This window comes from Oryctolagus cuniculus, chromosome 1, assembly GCF_964237555.1.
Source record: "Oryctolagus cuniculus chromosome 1, mOryCun1.1, whole genome shotgun sequence".
Classification (NCBI taxonomy): Eukaryota; Metazoa; Chordata; class Mammalia; order Lagomorpha; family Leporidae; genus Oryctolagus; species Oryctolagus cuniculus.
The window spans coordinates 215,958,621-215,975,306 of NC_091432.1; the positions used below are offsets into that span (position 1 = coordinate 215,958,621).

At 47.2% G+C, this 16,686-nt stretch overlaps 1 protein-coding gene across 1 annotated transcript in view; it reads left to right on the top strand.

The window, feature by feature from the left end:
- Positions 1-341: 341 nt before the first annotated feature.
- The window catches only part of HSDL2 (hydroxysteroid dehydrogenase like 2), an 82,892-nt gene continuing 66,547 nt past the window's right edge, over positions 342-16,686 (top strand). Inside the window, exons 1-2 of the mRNA XM_008249545.4 lie at positions 342-480; positions 13,150-13,313. Coding sequence (XP_008247767.1) covers positions 464-480; positions 13,150-13,313 — 181 coding nt within the window. The 5' untranslated portion in view covers positions 342-463. The remainder of the gene's footprint in view (positions 481-13,149; positions 13,314-16,686) is intronic.

The following is a 16,686-nucleotide window of genomic DNA, read 5'->3' on the forward strand; positions in this document are numbered from 1 at the left end:
TGAACTACCCGAACGGTCATCCTCCCAGCCCGCAGCTGGCTCTACCCACACAGCGACACAAGCGGGCACCGCCAGAGCCCGGGCTAGGCTCACGTTAGCGAATGACGCTCTCGGTACGCTAGAGGCCGCCGGGAGACCGATTGTCACCGTCGGGACCCGTGCCGGGGGCGGGGCGGGGCGGAGGCGCGCCTCAAGGCGCCTGCGCAGACAGCCGGCTCCCTGGGCCCCGACTGCGAGGGGGGCAGAAACAAACGCCGAGCGCCGGCGAGGTCCACTGTGTGCGCAGGCGCACGCAGTCACCCCCGGCTTCTGAGGAGCGCCCATTTCCGGGCCCGCCTCCGGGCGAGGCCTCGGGGGAGGCGGGTCCCAGGGGCGGGGCTAAATGCGAAAGGGGGTCCACCTTGCATTCTCAGCTCGCCGCCGCCGCCGCCGCCGCCACCGCGTCCTGTGAACGGCGAAAGTCATGTTGCCCAACACGGGGTAAGGGAATGGGGGCGTTTCGGGGAGACACTTGGCCGGGCGGAGTGGGTCGCGGCAGCTGAAGGGTCAGTAAAGCTTGCCCTGCGGGCCGCTCTCGGACTGCGGTCCACGCTGCGTCCCCACACAGTGCAACAGCGCGTGTAAAGGAACCCGAAGTTGTGTGTTCCCGAGTGGCAGCGGCGTGAAAGTCCCTCCCGCCGGCAAGGGTCGGCAGGGGCTTCCCCCGCCGCCCCCAGGGCCGGCCCGGCCTGGCCGCGCGAGTTCTGGGTGAAAGGTCACCGGAGCTGGTGACCTCAGCTCTGCGGCGGTTCTGAGCGCTCGGATTCTAGAATGAGAAGGTAACGGAGTGCTTCAGGGGAGATCTTTAAATCAGCAACACAGTAAACCAGCCTTCAAATATGAGTACGTTTTTGGGAAAGAAATGTTCTTTTCCACTTTAAAATATACGTATCATAAAGTTCGCCATCTGAGCTGTTTTTAAGCTGAGTGGTGTTAAGTGTAATTCAACATTGTTGTGCTACCGGTCTCCACAACTTTTTCATCGTGCAAAACCGAGCTTCTGCACGGCCACCGTCCTACTTGCTGTTTGTGTAAAGTTTGGGAACTTTGAGCCAGGTGACGTGTTGTCCTTTCCTTACAGGGTTCAAAAGGGTGTAAGATAAAAAGTGAGTTTTTTTTTTTTTTTTTTAATCTGTTTACTTGAGAGGCGTAGTTACAGAGCGAGGGAGAGACACAGAGGTCTTCCATCCACTGGTTCACTCCCCAGATGGCTGCACCGATCAGGGGGATGAATTGGAAGTGGAGCAGCTGGGACCCAGAACCGCTGCCCATAAGGGAAGCTGGCTCTGCAGGGGACGCTTACTCTCCTGTGCCACGGGGCGGGTCCTCCTTCATCCTTAAAAATCCAGTCCTCCAGTTACTTTCTGATATGTTTCTATTCTGTGCTTTAATAGACATGTTTCCTATACCACCCAGACATGTATCTTAAACAATGTAGCAAATTCCATTCTTGGCCTTGCTGCTTTTACTTCATATACACAGATTTTCAGGATAAGTAGATCTTCCTCCCCTCAACTCCACACCCCCCCCCCCCCATTTTTTCTTTAAAGACAGAGTTACAGAGAGAGAAGGAGTTACAGAGAGAGAAAGAAAGAGATCTTACATCTGCTGGTTCATGCCCCAGATGGTCACAACAGCCAGAGCAAGACCAGGCTGAAGCCAGGAGTGTCTTCTGGGTCTCCCACATGGGTGGCAGGGACCCAAGGACTTGGGCCATCTTCTGCTGCTTTTTCCAGGCACACTAGCAGGGAGCTGGATGAGAAGTGGAGCAGCTGGGATTTGAACCAGTGGTGCCCTTATGGCAATCAGGTGTTGCAGGCTGTGGCTTAACCCACTATGCAGCAACACTGTCCTTATGCAAAACTGTTTTCATTACTGTAGTTTTATAAACCTTTAATATTCTTGGAAGGGCATTTCCTGCCTCATTTGAATGATTTTTGGGTTTTGAATGATTTCCAGGGTTATTCTTGAGTATTCTTTCAAATGAACTTTAGAATAGTTTAACTATTTTTGCAATTATTCTTTTTAAAAATTGCTAAAGATTTCAGATTTTATCACATTTATCTTGATTTTTTTTTTTGAGATGCCAGATAATTTTAGTCTATTGAAGTGTAGGTTAATTGTACATTCATTAAGTTTTAGCTGTCTGATATTAGTGGTCTCGAGCAGTTTGGAATCTTTGTTGGAGGTGCTGTGAATACCTCCATTGTGGTAGTAATGCTTTGGAGCGGAGGAGTTCCTTAGTGGAAAGTCCTGCCCACTCTTGCCTTTCTGCCAAGGCCTGAGACTCTGTAAAGAGGAAAATGCCCTTTGTCCTATTGGGAATCAGTCCAACTAGGGCAAAGGGAGGAGGATTTTTAAAGCAATAGTTGGGTCATTTTCATGAAGCACGTACATTAACAAATTACCTGAGGAGTGCACATTTTGCCTAGTTGTGAAGATTCCACATCCATGTCAGGGAGCCTGGGGTCGAGTCTCCATGCTGACTCCTGACTCAGCTTCCTCCTAATGTAGATACACTCTGGGAGGCTCTAGGTAGTGGCTCAAGCAGTTGGGTCTCTCCACTCATGTGGGAGACCTGGATTGAGTTCTCAGCTACTGGCTTTGGCCTGGGCCTGGTCTAATCTAAGCTGTTGCGGGCATTTGGGGAATGAACCAGGGAATTGTGCTATCTCTGTTTATCTGTCTCTTTCTGCATCTCTCTGCTTCTTAAATAAATAAATAATTTTTAAAAATTGCCCTAATTTTCTAGATATACTGTCTTTTGTATAAAAAGAGAAATTTACACACACACACACGAGTACATTTTTTATATGTATATATTTGCTTTTTTTGACAGGCAGAGTGGACAGTGAGAGAGAGACAGAGAGAAAAGTCTTCCTTTACTGTTGGTTCACCCTCCAATGGCTGCTGCGGCCGGCACACTGTGCCAATCTGAAGCCAGGAGCCAGGTGCTGGTCTCCCATGTGGGTGCAGGGCCCAAGGACTTGGGCCATCCTCCACTGCACTCCCTGGCCACAGCAGAGAGCTGGACAGGAAGAGGAGCAACCGGGACAGAATCTGGCACTCCGACCGGGACTAGAACCCAGTGTGCCCTCGCCACAGGTGGAGGATTAGCCTAGTGAGCTGCAGTGCCGGCCACATATTTTTGAAAAAAGAAATATAAGAAGGACAAACCAGAGATGAATGATGCTGATTACATTCAGGTTGAAAGGCCAGATTTATTTGAGTGTGTATTATATTATTTTCAGCCATGCATATCAGTTACAGCATCCTTCAGCAAAGATGAGGGGACAGCAAAACTAAAATTGAATGCTGGGAAGGGCTTTGGGTGGCTTTGCCTGGCTCCTCTCCCCACCTCTGCCCCAGCCCGCCTGACTCAGACACTCAGATGTGAGCCCACTCATTGAAGCCCAGTTCCCTAGTATGCAGGGAATTCCCACTCCCTCTTACAAGTGTCTTTCGTGTGCGTGTTTTTAAAGTAAACACCTGTAACCTCCTAAAAAAAATGATGCTGAGGGAGGTGTTTGGTGCCATTGTTAAGATGCTGCTTAGGATGCCCACATTCACATCAGTGCCGGGGTTCACATTCTGGCTCTGCTTCTGATTCCAGCTTCTTGCTGATGCATAGCTTGGGAGATAGCAGGTGATGGCTCAGGTGCTCGGGTCTCTGCAACCCCTGTGGGAGACCTGCATTGAATTCCTCCTTTCTGTCTTCAGCCTCGCCCAGCTCCAGCTTTTGCAGACATTCAGGGAGTGAACTGGTGAATGAGAGGTCTCTGTCTGTCTGTCTCTCTCTACATATGAATAAAATCTTCAAGAAGTATCATTCAGGGCCAGTGCTGTGGCATAACTGGTAAAGCCATTGTCTGCAGCGGTGGCATTCCACATGGGCGCTGTTTCGAGTCCCAGCTGCTCCACTTCTGATCTAGCTCTCTGTTATGGCCTGGGAAAGCAGTAGAAAATGGCCCAAGTGCTTGGTGCTCTGCACCTGTGTGGGACACCTGGATGAAGCTCCTGGCTCCTGGCTTTGGATTGGCCCAGCTCTGGCCATTGAGACCATCTGGGTAGTGAACCAGCAGATTGAACACCTCTCTCTCTGCCTCTGCCTCTCTGTAACTCTGCCTTTTAAATAAATAAATAAATAAATCTTTTAAAAAAAGTATTGTATATTACAATAAAAATGAGAAGCTCAAAATTCTGAGTTTGAATCTAGGACATGACAAATGACCTGCAGTATATTATTCAACAAATAAATGACATAAAGAATGGAAAGGGAGGGGGTACAGATTAAGAGACTTGGAGGTATGTATTCTATTTTTATTTTTATTTATTTTGTTTTCACTTTTATTCTTTCTTTTTTTTTTTTTTTTTTTTTGACAGGCAGAGTGTACAGTGAGAGAGAGAGAGACAGAGAGAAAGGTCTTCCTTTGCCATTGGTTCACCCTCCAATGGCCGCCGCGGCCAGTGCGCTGTGGCCGGCGCACCGCGCTGATCTGATGGCAGGAGCCAGGTACTTCTCCTGGTCTCCCATGGGGTGCAGGGCCCAAGGACTTGGGCCATCCTCTACTGCATTCCCTGGCCACATCAGAGAGCTGGCCTGGAAGAGGGGCAACCGGGACAGAATCCGGCACCCCGACCGGGACTAGAACCCGGTGTGCCGGCACCGCAAGGCGGAGGATTAGCCTAGTGAGCCGCGGCGCCAGCTATTTTTATTTATTTTAAAAGATTTACTTATTAGTTTATTTGAAAGGAAGAGTGACACAGACAGAACGAAAGTCAGGTAGAGATTTTCCATCAACTGTTCACTCCCTAAATGCCAACAACAGCCAGGACAGGGCCAGGTTAAGCCGGGAACCAGGAAATCCATCCAGGTCTCCCCCGTGGGTGTCATGGATTGAAGAAAGTATGCCATTATCTGCTGCCTTCCAAGGTACAGTAACAAGAAGCTGGGGGCCAGCACTATGGCGTAGCGGGTTAAGCTGCTGATGTAGCACTGGCATCCCATATGGGCCCTGGTTGGAGTCATGGCTGCTCCACTTCTGATCCAGCTCCCTAATAATAATAATATCCTTCAAAAAGCAACAGAAGATGGCTCTTGCCACCCACGTGGGAGACCAGAAGAAACTCTCTTGGCTCTTGGCTGTGGTTTTTTTTTTTTTTTTTTTTTTTTTTTGAAAGAGGTAGAGCCAGAGAGAGGTCTTCCATCCGCTGGTTCACTCCCCAGTTGATTATTGCAATGGCTGGAGCTGGACTGATCCGAAGTCAGGAGCCAGGAGCTTCTCCTGGGTCTCCCACGCAGGTGCAGGGTCCCAAGGACTTGGGCCATCTTCTACTGCTTTCCCAGGCCAAAACAGAGAGTTGGATTGGAAGTGGAGCAACCGTGACTCAAGCTGGCACCTATATGGGATGCCAGCACTGCAGGCAGTGGCTTTACCCACTACATGACAGCGCTGGTTGACTGGGTTCTTCTGCTGTGTATAGTAGAAGTTGAGGCCATTCTTGGGGCTACATTTAATTGGAAGCTTGGGTGGAGCTGAAACATCTAAACAGTCTCTCAGCCTCCAGAGTTGCTCTCTATGTGACCTCACATCATTTGGTGATCTATTTACTTCTTTACAGCATGACATCTAGCTTGAGAGAGAGAGAGAAGAGATGCTAATCATCTTATCCCTTGGAAATCTCAGAAAGTCACCTTTCACATTCTGCTGGTCAAAAAATGTTGTAAGGCTAACCCATAACCAAGAGAATGGGAGAATATACTTCCTTTGATGGAAGGAATATCAAAGAATTTGTGATTGACTCTGTTCCACAACAATGCTCTGTAAGCCAGTAGTTTCTTTCTTTCTTTCATTTTATTTATTTGAAAGAGTTACACAGAGAGGTAGAGACAGAGAGAGAAGTCCTCCATCCGCTGGTTCACTCCCCAGATGGCCGCAACGGGCCGGAGCTGCGCCAATCCGAAGCCAGGAGCTAGGAGCTTTTGCTGGGTCTCCCACTTGGATGCAGGGGCCCAAGGACTCGGGCCATACTATACCGCTATCCCAGGCCATAGCAGAGAGCTGGATCAGAAGAGGAGCAGCTGAGACTTGAACTGACGCCCATATGGGATGCCAGTGCTTCAGGCCAGGGCGTTAACCCACTGCGCCACAGCACCTGCCCCCTGTAAGCTAGTAGTTTCACTGTGGTATATACCTTAGAGGAACTTTTACATATGTGAGTAGAAGAGATAATACAAGAATATTTAGGTGCCGGTGCCATGGCTCACTTGGTTAATCCTCTGCCTGTGGCGCCAGCATCTCATATGGGCGCTGGGTTCTAGTCCTGGCTGCCCCTCTTCCAGTCCAGCTCTCTGCTGTGGCCTGGAAAGGCAGTGGAGGATGGCCCAAGTGCTTGGGCCCCTGCACCCTCATGGGAGACCGGAAGGAAGCACCTGGCTCCTGGCTTCGGATTGGTGCATTGCAGCGGCCTTAGCAGCCATCTGGGGAGTGAACCAACAGAAGGAAGACCTTTCTCTCTGTCTCTCTCCCTCTCTCACTGTCTAACTTTGCCTGTCTAATAATAATAAAAAAGAATATTTATAGAAGCATTAATCATAATAGAAAACAACTAAAAGACCTGGAAAACACCCCAAAAGTCCATAAACAGAGGTGTGTACAGTTTAGGATATAGTCGTTCTTTTATTTGTTTGTTTATTTTTTAAAAGACTTTATTTATTTGAGAGGAAGCGTTACAGAGGGAGAGACAAAGAGATCTTCCATCCACTGATTCATTCCCCAAATGGCTGTAACAGCTGGAGCTGGGCCGATCCAAAATCAGGTGCTTCTTCTGGGTCTCCCATGTGGCTGCAGGGGTCCAAGCACTTGGCCGTCTTCTGCTGCTTTTCCAGGCACATTAGCTGGGAGCTGGATTGGAAGTGGAGCAGCCGGGATTAAAAAGTGGTGCCCATATGGGATGCCGGTACCACAAGTGGAGGCTTCACCTATTGTACCACAGCACTGGCCCCTGTTTATTTAAGATTTTTAAATTTATTTTTAAAGATTTATTTATTTATTTGAAAGGCAGAGTTATAGAGAGGCACAGAGAGAGAGAGAGGTCTTACATCTGCTGGTTCACACCCCAAATGGTCACAATGGCCTGAGCAGGGCTGATCTGAAGCCAGGAGCCAAGAGCTTCTTCCGGGTCTCCCACATGTGTGCAGGAACCCAAGGCCTTGAGCCATCTTCTACTGCTTTCCAAGGCCGTAGCAGAGAGCTGGATTGGAAGTAAAGCAGCCAGGATCTGAACCAGCACCCATATGGGATAATGGCACTGCAGGCAGCGGCTTTACCCACTAAGCCACAGCACTGGCCCCTTAAGATTTATTTTTATTTATTTGAAAGGCACAGCTACAGAGAGAGAAAGGGAGAGGGGGAAAGAGAGGGAGAGGGAGAGAAAGAGAGAGATATATCTTCCATCTGCTGGTTCACTCCCATGATGGCCACAGTGGCCGCGACTGGGCCTTATGGAAGTCAGGAGCTTCTTTCGGGTTTCCCATGTGGGTGTAGGGACCCAAATCACTTCCGCTGATTTCCTAGGCAGGTTAGGAGGGAGCTGGATCAGAAGTGGAGCAGGGGGTCAGTGCTGTGGTGCAGCCAGTTAAAGCCCTGGCCTGCGGTGCTGGCATCCCATATGGGCACCGGTTTGAGTCCTGGCTGTTCCTCTTCTGGTCCAGCTCTCTGCTGTGGCTTGGGAAAGTGGTGGAAGATGGCCAAAGTCCTTGGGGCCTGGCACTCATGTGGGAGAAGCTCCTGGCTTCTGGCATTGGATTGGCTCAGCTCTGGCCTGTGGTCATTTGGAGAATGAACTGGCGGAATGGAAGATCTCTCTCTCTCTCTCTCCTCTCTTCTCTCTTCTCTCTGGCTCTATCTCTCTCTGTAGCTCTTTCAAATAAATAAAATAAATTAAAAAAAAAAAAGTGGAGCAGCTGGGACTCCAACTAGCATCTATATGGGATGCCAGTGCCACAATGCCGGCTCCAGGGTATGGTCATTCTTGTACCAATGTGGGTAAATCTCCAAACACATGAAGACAGCACATCACAGAATAATGTATACCCTGAGCCGGCGCCGTGGCTCAATAGGCTAATCCTCCACCTTGCGGCGCCGGCACACCGGGTTCTAGTCCCGGTTGGGGCGCCGGATTCTGTCCCGGTTGCCCCTCTTCCAGGCCAGCTCTCTGCTATGGCCAGGGAGTGCAGTGGAGGATGGCCCAGGTGCTTGGGCCCTGCACCCCATGGGAGACCAGGAAAAGCACCTGGCTCCTGGCTCCTGCCAGGATCAGCGCGGTGCGCTGGCTGCAGTGGCGGCCATTGGAGGGTGAACCAACGCAAAAGGAAGACCTTTCTCTCTCTGTCTCTCTCTCTCACTGTCCACTCTGCCTGTCAAAAAAAAAAAAAAAAAAAAAAAGAATAATGTATACCCTGTGAATCTATGATCGAGTTAAATATTAGGCTCAGCCTACACAGTGTATTGTTTAGATCCTGGTTAGGCAGAATTTTTCTATAAAGGGCTAGATAGTGAATACTTCAGGTTTTATGGGCTGAGGCAAAATTGGAGGGAAAAAACTAGCTTCCACAATATTTTTTTAAAAGATTTTATTTATTTGAAAGGCAGAGTTACACAGAGAGAAGGAGAGGTGCAGAGAGAGAGGTCTTCCATCTGCTGGTTCATTCCTCAGATGGCTGCCAATGGCTGTAGCTATGCTGATGGGAAGCTAGGAGCCAGGAGTTTCTTCTGGTCTCCCATGTGGATACAGGTGCCTGAGGACTTGGGCCGTCTTCTGCTTTCCCAGGCCATGGCAGAGAGTTGGATCGGAGGTGGAGCAGCTGTGACTTGAACAGCTCCCATATGGGATGCCAGCACTGCAGGCAGTGGCTTTACCCACTATGCCACAGCGCCAGCCCCTCCACAGTATTTTTAATTGAAATTTAAATAATTGAATACAACTTATTTTTTTGTAATAGAAGTCTATAAGTGAGAAGAATGGAATTCTGTTTTTCAGGGCTGCAGGTGGTGGTGTAGTCTTTTCCTAGGTCTTTTGAAATAAAGCCTGTCCAGCTGGGTTGCTTAAAACTCATGTTTATTCTCTTACAGTTCTGGAAGCTAGAAATACAAAATCAATGTGTCAGGGGGGCTGTGCTCCTTCTGAAATTCTGGGCAGAACCCGTCATTTCTTCTTCCTTGCTTCTGGGGGCTGCAGCAATGCTGGGCACTCCTGGGCTTGCAGTTACATCTCTGTGGTCCCTGCGTCTGCCACACAGTCCTGTTCTCTCTGTGGCTGTGTTCACGTGGGTCTTCTCACTTATAAGGGCACCAGTCATACTGGATTAAGGGCCTGCCCTAGTCTAACATGATGTTATCTTCACTAGTTCTCTATGCAGCAATCTTATTTCCAAATGGGATCACATTCTGAGGTACTGGAAGTGAAGATTTCAACCTATCTTTTTGGGAGACACAGTTCAATCAATAGTAGGGAGATAATGTTTTGGTTAATTAGAGTTCAAAATTGATATTCCCTGTCATCAAACTTGATCACAAGGGTTCATTTGTAAAAATCATTCTTAGCTCTAGGGTTATCCACACACACAGTGGCTCAGATTTGGCCTGTGGGCTATGGACTGCTGGTTTATAGGTATCAGAAATAATAAAGGGAATGAATAATAATATTTAAGGTACTTTTTACTTTGTAAAGTTGGGGAGGGGAGGAGGATTGAGTTGGAGAGGAATAGGCAGGTGGCTTCTGTGGTTCTGGTGATGCTCTGGGGTAATGAGTTAATCACTGCTCATTTTTATTATACACATTTGTTTTGCCTTTGTTTTGCATGCTTTTTGTTTGTTGTCTGTCTGTATTTCACCAAAAATCCTCCTTTTCTGTCTCCTCCCCACTTCTCTGCTCTCCTTTCTTCTTACCATACTGGTTATTCCTTACTATAAAACTGCCTCTGCCACTCTCCCCTCTATTGTTTTACTTCCAGAGGGCAGGAGTTTGGCTTTACTTTTGGGTCTTGGCAAGGGTCATATGTTAACAAACCTGTTTATCTGTTATCACTGACCTCTGTTACTGTCCTCTTTTTCTCTTTGTCATTGTCACTTATGCTGTCCTCAAATCTTTCTCCTTAGGAAATCTTTTTTGTTTTCCATTAGAAAGCATGTTTCTCTCTTTGTTACTTGTATAGGCCGTCACTAACAATTGAATAAATATTAAGGTTAAAGTTAAGATGGAGGGACCAGCATCTTAGGTTAAAGCCTCCACCTGCAGCACCAGCATACCATGTAGGCGCCTATTCGAGTACCAAGTGCTCCACTTCCGACCTCGCTCTCTGCTAATGTGCCTGGTAAAGCAGTGGAAGATGATCCTGGTCCTTGGGCTCCTGCACCCACGTAGGGGACCCAGAAGAAACTCCTGGATCCTGGCTTTGGATTGGTCCAGCTCCGGCCGTTGCAGCCATTTGGGGAATGAATCAGTGGATGGAAGATCTCTCTCTGTCACTCCCTCTCTCTGTAACTCTGCCTTTCAAGTAAATAAATAAGTCTTTTAAGAAAAATATTAAGATGGAAGGATGTAAATACTTAAATGGGCATAGGGAACTGTCAGTACATTTGAATCATCAACCTTTGGCTGTTTGTGATCTGTCTTGGCTTGTTTAACAGCATTACTGAGATGAAATTCTCTCAATATTCACTCATTAATTAATTAATTTTTTAAAGATTTATTTATTTATTTATTTGAAAGTAAGAGTTACAGAGAGAGAGAGAGAGAGGTCTTCCACCCAATGGTTCACTCTCCAATTGGCCGCAATGGCTGGAGCTGTGCCAATCCAAAGCCAGGAGCTTCTTCTGGGTCTCCCACACGGATGCAGGGGCCCAGGGACTTGGGCCATCTTCTTCTGCTTTCCCAGGCCATAGCAGAGAGCTGGATCGGAAGTGGAGCATCTGGGACTTGAACTAGTGCCCATATGAGATGCTGGTGCTTCAGGCCAGGGCATTAACCCACTGTGCCACAGAGCCTGCCCCCAGTTCACTCATTTAAAATATACAATTCAGTGACTTTTAGTGTAATCACTGAGTTGTGCAACCATCACCATAATCAATTTTTATTTATTTGAAAGTCTGAGAGAGGCAAAGAGATCTCATTTTCTGGATCACTCCTCAAATGCTTTCAGCAGGCTGGATTGGGCCAGAATGAAGCTAAGAGCCTGGAACTCAATCAAAGTCTCCTACATGGGTGGCCATTATCACCTGCTGCCTTCTAGGGTGTGTATTAGCAGAGAACTGGATATGGGAGCAGAGCTAAGATCTTGAACCCACGCACTTCTACATGGGATGCTGTGTCTCAGGTGATGTATTGATCACTATGCCAAACACCTGCCCCACAATCAGTTTCAACACCTTTTCGTCATTGTTTACCACTCAGTTGTCAATCTCCAATCTCTCCCATGCTCAGCTCTAGACAACCACTAATGGCCGTGTCTGTGGATTTGCCTGCTCTGAATATATTATGTAAATGAAATAATACAATATGTGATCCTTTGTAACTGGCTTCTTGGCAAAATTATTTAGGTTCATTGATACTGTAGCATGTTTCAGTCCTTTACTTCTTTTTATTTCTGACCCATATTCCACTGAATGTATAGACTACCTTCTGTGTATCCAGTTAACAGCTCATTGACATTTGGGTTGATTCCACTCTGGCTGTAAAGAGCATCCATTTAACAATTACTTGGGTCCAGAGCTGTGGTGTAGCGGGTAAAGGCACCGCCTGCAGTGCTGGCATCTCATATGGGCGCCAGTTTGAGTCCCGGCTGCTCCACTTCTGATCCAGATCTCTGCTATGGCCTGGGAAAGCAGTGGAAGATGGCTCAGGTCCTTGGGCTCCTGCATTCATGTGGGAGGCCCAGAGGAGGCTCTTGGCTTCTGGCTTCAGATGGGCTCAGCTGTGGCCATTGTGGCCAATTGGGGAGTGAACCAGCAGATGAGCCCCCCCCCCCCCACTGTATAACTGACTTTCAAATAAATAAATAAATCTTTAAAAAAAACCTAAATACATGTTCTTAGATAATTTCTTTCAAGTGAGTATATCCTTTATAGAAAATTAGAAGAATATTAAAGAATACTAAGGATATTATAAAATTTGTGCATAATCCATTGCTCAGAAATAAAGCCTTGTGTGACAAACCTGTGGCTCAGTGTTAGGATGCTGCTTGGGATGCCTACAGGGTATATCAGAATGCCTGGTTTGAGTCCCAGCTCAGCTTCCAATTCAGCTTTCTCGCTAGTGTGCATCCTGTGTGGCAGCAGGTGGGTCTGCCACGTGTGTCAGAGGCCTGGACTGGGTTATGGGCTCTTGACTTCATCCTGGCCCGTTCTTGACTGCTGTGGGCATTTGGGGAGTAGACCAGTAGAAGAATGGTATCTCTCTCTCTCTGCCTTTCAAATGAAGTCACAACTAAAAAAATATTTTTTTAAAGATTTAGTTATTTATTTGAAAGAGATTCACAGAGATATCTTCCATCTGCTGCTTCACTTTCCAAATGGCCACAACAGCTGGAGCTGGGCTGATCCGAAGACAGGAGCCAGGAGCTTCTTCCACAGGTCTCCCTCATGGGTCCTTGGGCCCTCTTCGCTCCCTTTCCCAGGCACATTAGCAGGGAGCCAGATCAGAAGTAGAGCAGCTGGGACATGAACCAGTGCCCATATGGAATGCTGGCACTTCAGTTGGAGGCCCAACCTTATATGCCACAGCACCGGCCTCCAACAACTAAAAATTTTAAAAAGCCTGTTAACATCTTTCCTGTAAGAAAAATTCACATTTATATACTTTATTAATTCCTTATGTTTCTATATGATTTACTTTGCATTTGAGTGGCCAGTTGCAGTTGTCATAAATAATTAAGTCGTGAAATATAAAAACAGTAGAGTTCTTAGCTGTCAGATGGGTAAACAAGAGGGTTTATAGAAAATTTCACAAAGGAGGAAATGTGTATATTATGAAAATGTGTATGTGTTCCTGATACTGGTTAGTAAATAAAATATTGAGGTTTCTAATGATGTCAAATTCCTTCTGTTGTAGGAAGCTGGCAGGATGTACAGTGTTTATCACAGGTGCAAGCCGTGGCATTGGCAAAGCTATTGCATTGAAAGCAGCAAAGGATGGAGCAAATATTGTCATTGCTGCAAAGACCACACAGACACACCCCAAACTTCCAGGCACGATCTATACTGCTGCTGAAGAAAGTGAGTATGGCAGTGCTGTTTAGTGAAATGTCCTCACAGTGATTTCAGCTCATAGTGAATTTGCTGCAGAGTTTAGCTAAAGTCATTTGAAAGCTATAATTATTCACTTTGTCACCTCAGAGCAGTGAGTGATTCTGACCATTTTTCTCCTCCAACGCTTTTTTGTTTGTTTTAAAGATTTACTTATTTATTTGAAATCCAGAGTGGCAAAGGCAGAGAGAAAGAAAGGAAGATAGAGATCTTCTGTCTACTGGCTCATTCCCCAATTGCCTACAACAACTGGGGCTGGACCAAGCTGAAGCCAGGAGCTGGGAACTCCACCCTGGGCTCCAGCATGGGTGGCAGGAATCCAAGCACTTGAGCCATCATTTGCTGCTCCCCAGGATGATTAGCAGGAAGCAGGATTGGAAGCAGTAGAGCCTGGATGCAGTCTAGTAAGGGATGCAGCATCCCAAGTTGTAGCATAAGTTGCTATGTGGCACACTTTATTAAAAAAAAAGATTGGGGGCCCGTGCTGTGACGCAGTGGGTTAAAGCCCCAGCCTGCAGCACCAGCATGCCATGTGGGCACTGGTTCAAGTCCTGGCTGTTCCACTTATGATCCAGTTCTCTGCTATGGCTTCAAAAAACAGTGGAAGATGGCCCAAATCCTTGGGCCGCTGCACCCACATGGGAGACCAGGAAGAAGCTTCTGGCTCCTGGCTTCGAATCAGCACAGCTTTGGCTGTTGAAGTCATCTGGGGAGTGAACCATTGGATGGAAGACCTCTCTCTCTCTCTGGCTCTATCTCTCTCTGTGACTGTGTATTTCAAATAAATAAAATAAATCTTTTTAAAAAATTGTATTGTGGGGGCCGGTGCTGTGGCCCAGTGGGTTAATGCTCTGGCCTGAAGCGCTGGCATCCCATATAGGCACTAGTTTGAGACCCGGCCACTCCACTTCCGATCCAGCTCTCTACTGTGGCCTGGGAAAGCAGCAGAAGATGGCCCAAGTTCTTGGGCCCCTGCACCCATGTGGGAGCCCTGGAAGAAGCTCCTGGCTTCTGGCTTTGGATTGGCGCAGCTCTGGCTGTGCAGCCAATTGGGGAGTGAACCAGAGGATGGAAGATGTCTCTCTTTCTGTCTCTCCTCTCTCTGTGTAACTCTGGCTTTCAAATAAATAAATAGATCTTTTAAAAAATTGTATTATGAAATAGAGAAAAAGAGAAATAGACCAAAAGAATGCCCATCTGCTGCTTCACTCCCTAAATGCCTGCAGTAGGCCAAGGCAGGTCTGGGGCCATTGGCAGGAGCTGGGCATTCAATCTAGGTCTTTCACGTGGGTAGCAGGAATCCAATTCCTTGACCCATCACAGTTGCCTCCCAGGGTCAGCATTTGCAGAAAGCTGGAGTTCTGTTCAGGAGCTGGGAATCAAACCCAGGGAACCTGATGTGGGGTATGGATGTATTAACTGCCAGAAAATGCCTGTTCCCCTTCTTCTGTCACTTTTAAGCCATATGAGAGACTAAAAAATCATCTTGTGCGGACAGTGTTCTTGGATGGGAGGAGGAGGCAAGAGGAAGTGGAAAGCAGATAATTTGGGAGATGGATGTTGTGAACACGTTGAAAAAACTCCCTATGTTATGTTATTTCTTTTTTTTTTTTTAAGATTGTTTATTTATTTGAAAGTCAGAGTTAAACAGAGAGAAGGAGAAGCAGAGAGAGAGAGAGAGATTGAGGTCTTCCATCCATTGGTTCACTCCCCAGTTGGCTACAACTGCCAGAGTTGTGCCAATCTGAAGCCAGGATTCAGGAGCCCCTTCCGGGTCTCCCATGTGGGTGTAGGGGCCCAAGGACTTGGGCTATCTTCTACTGCTTTCCCAGGCCATAGCAGAGAGCTGGATTAGAAGTGGAGCAGCCCGGTCTTGAACCGGCATCCATATAGAATGCTGGCACTGCAGGTGGTGGCTTCACCCGCTACACCACAGTGCCAACTCCATTATTTATTCTTTGTACAGTTTCAAGTCATTTTTTAAATTCTTTTAGTTGACAAGTAATTATCATGTAATTCTATTCAAAATGTAATTCTATTCATTGTGGCTAGCACAATGCCAGGAGGATTTAAAAACTTCATTTTAGTTAATATTGCTAGTTTCATTAGTAGTGTTTGTAACATTGTCATTATGTTAGAAGAATGTATATGAAATGCTTATGAGTGTAGTGATTTTAAAGATTTATTTATTTGAGAGGCAGAGTTACAGACAGAGAAACAGAGAGAGAGAGGTCTTCCATCCACTGGTTTACTCTCCAAATGGCTGCAATGACTGGAGCTGGGCAGATCCAAAATCAGGAGTTTCTTCTGACATGCTTGCAGGGGCCCAGGCACTTCGGTCATCTTCTACTGCTTCTCTTAGTACATCAGCAGACAGCTGGATTGGAAGTGGAGCAGCTGACGCTTGAACCAGTGCCCATATGGAATGCCAGCACCACAGCAGGAGGCTTAACCTACAGTGCCACAGTACTGGCTCCGAGTATAGTGATTTTAAAATATAAGCAAAGGGGGCCGGCGCCACGGCTCAATAGGCTAATCCTCCGCCTGTGGCGCCGGCACACTGGGTTCTAGTCCTGGTCAGGGTGCCAGATTCTGTCCCAATTGCTTCTCTCCAGTCCAGCTCTCTGCTGTGGCCCGGGAGTGCAGTGGAGGATGGCCAGGTCCTTGGGCCCTGCACCCGCATGGGAGACCAGGAGAAGCACATGGCTCCTGGCTTCGGATCAGCGCGGTGTGCTGGCCATTGAGGGGCGAACCAACGGCAAAGGAAGACCTTTCTCTCTGTCTCTCTCTCTCTCTCACTGTCCACTCTGCCTGTCCAAAAAAAAAAAAAAAAAAAAAAAAAAAATATATATATATATATATATATATATAAAAGCAAAGGGGCTGGTACTGTGGTTTAGCGGGTGAAGCCGCTGCCTGCAGTGCTGCTATCCCATATGAGTGCCGGTTTGAGTCCGTCTGCTCCACTTCCGATCCAGCTCTATGTTATGGCCTGGGAAAGCAGTGGAAGATGGCCCAAGTCCTTGGGCCCATGCACCCGTGTGGGAGACACGGAAGAGGCTCCTGGCTCCTGTGTTTGGATTGGTGCAGCTCTGGCCATTTTAGCCAATTGGGGAGTTAACCAACGGTTGGAAGACATCTCTCTCTGCCTCTGCCTCTCTCTAACTCTGCCATTCAAGTGGGTGCATAAATCTTTTTTTTTTAAATATATACATAAGCAAAAGTAAAATGGGAAAGGAAAGATAAGCAACTGGCAAAACATTAACCGTTATTGAAGATAGGGGATAGATTCATGATCATTTTTACACTATTATTATTATTATTTTTGACAGGCAGAGTTAGA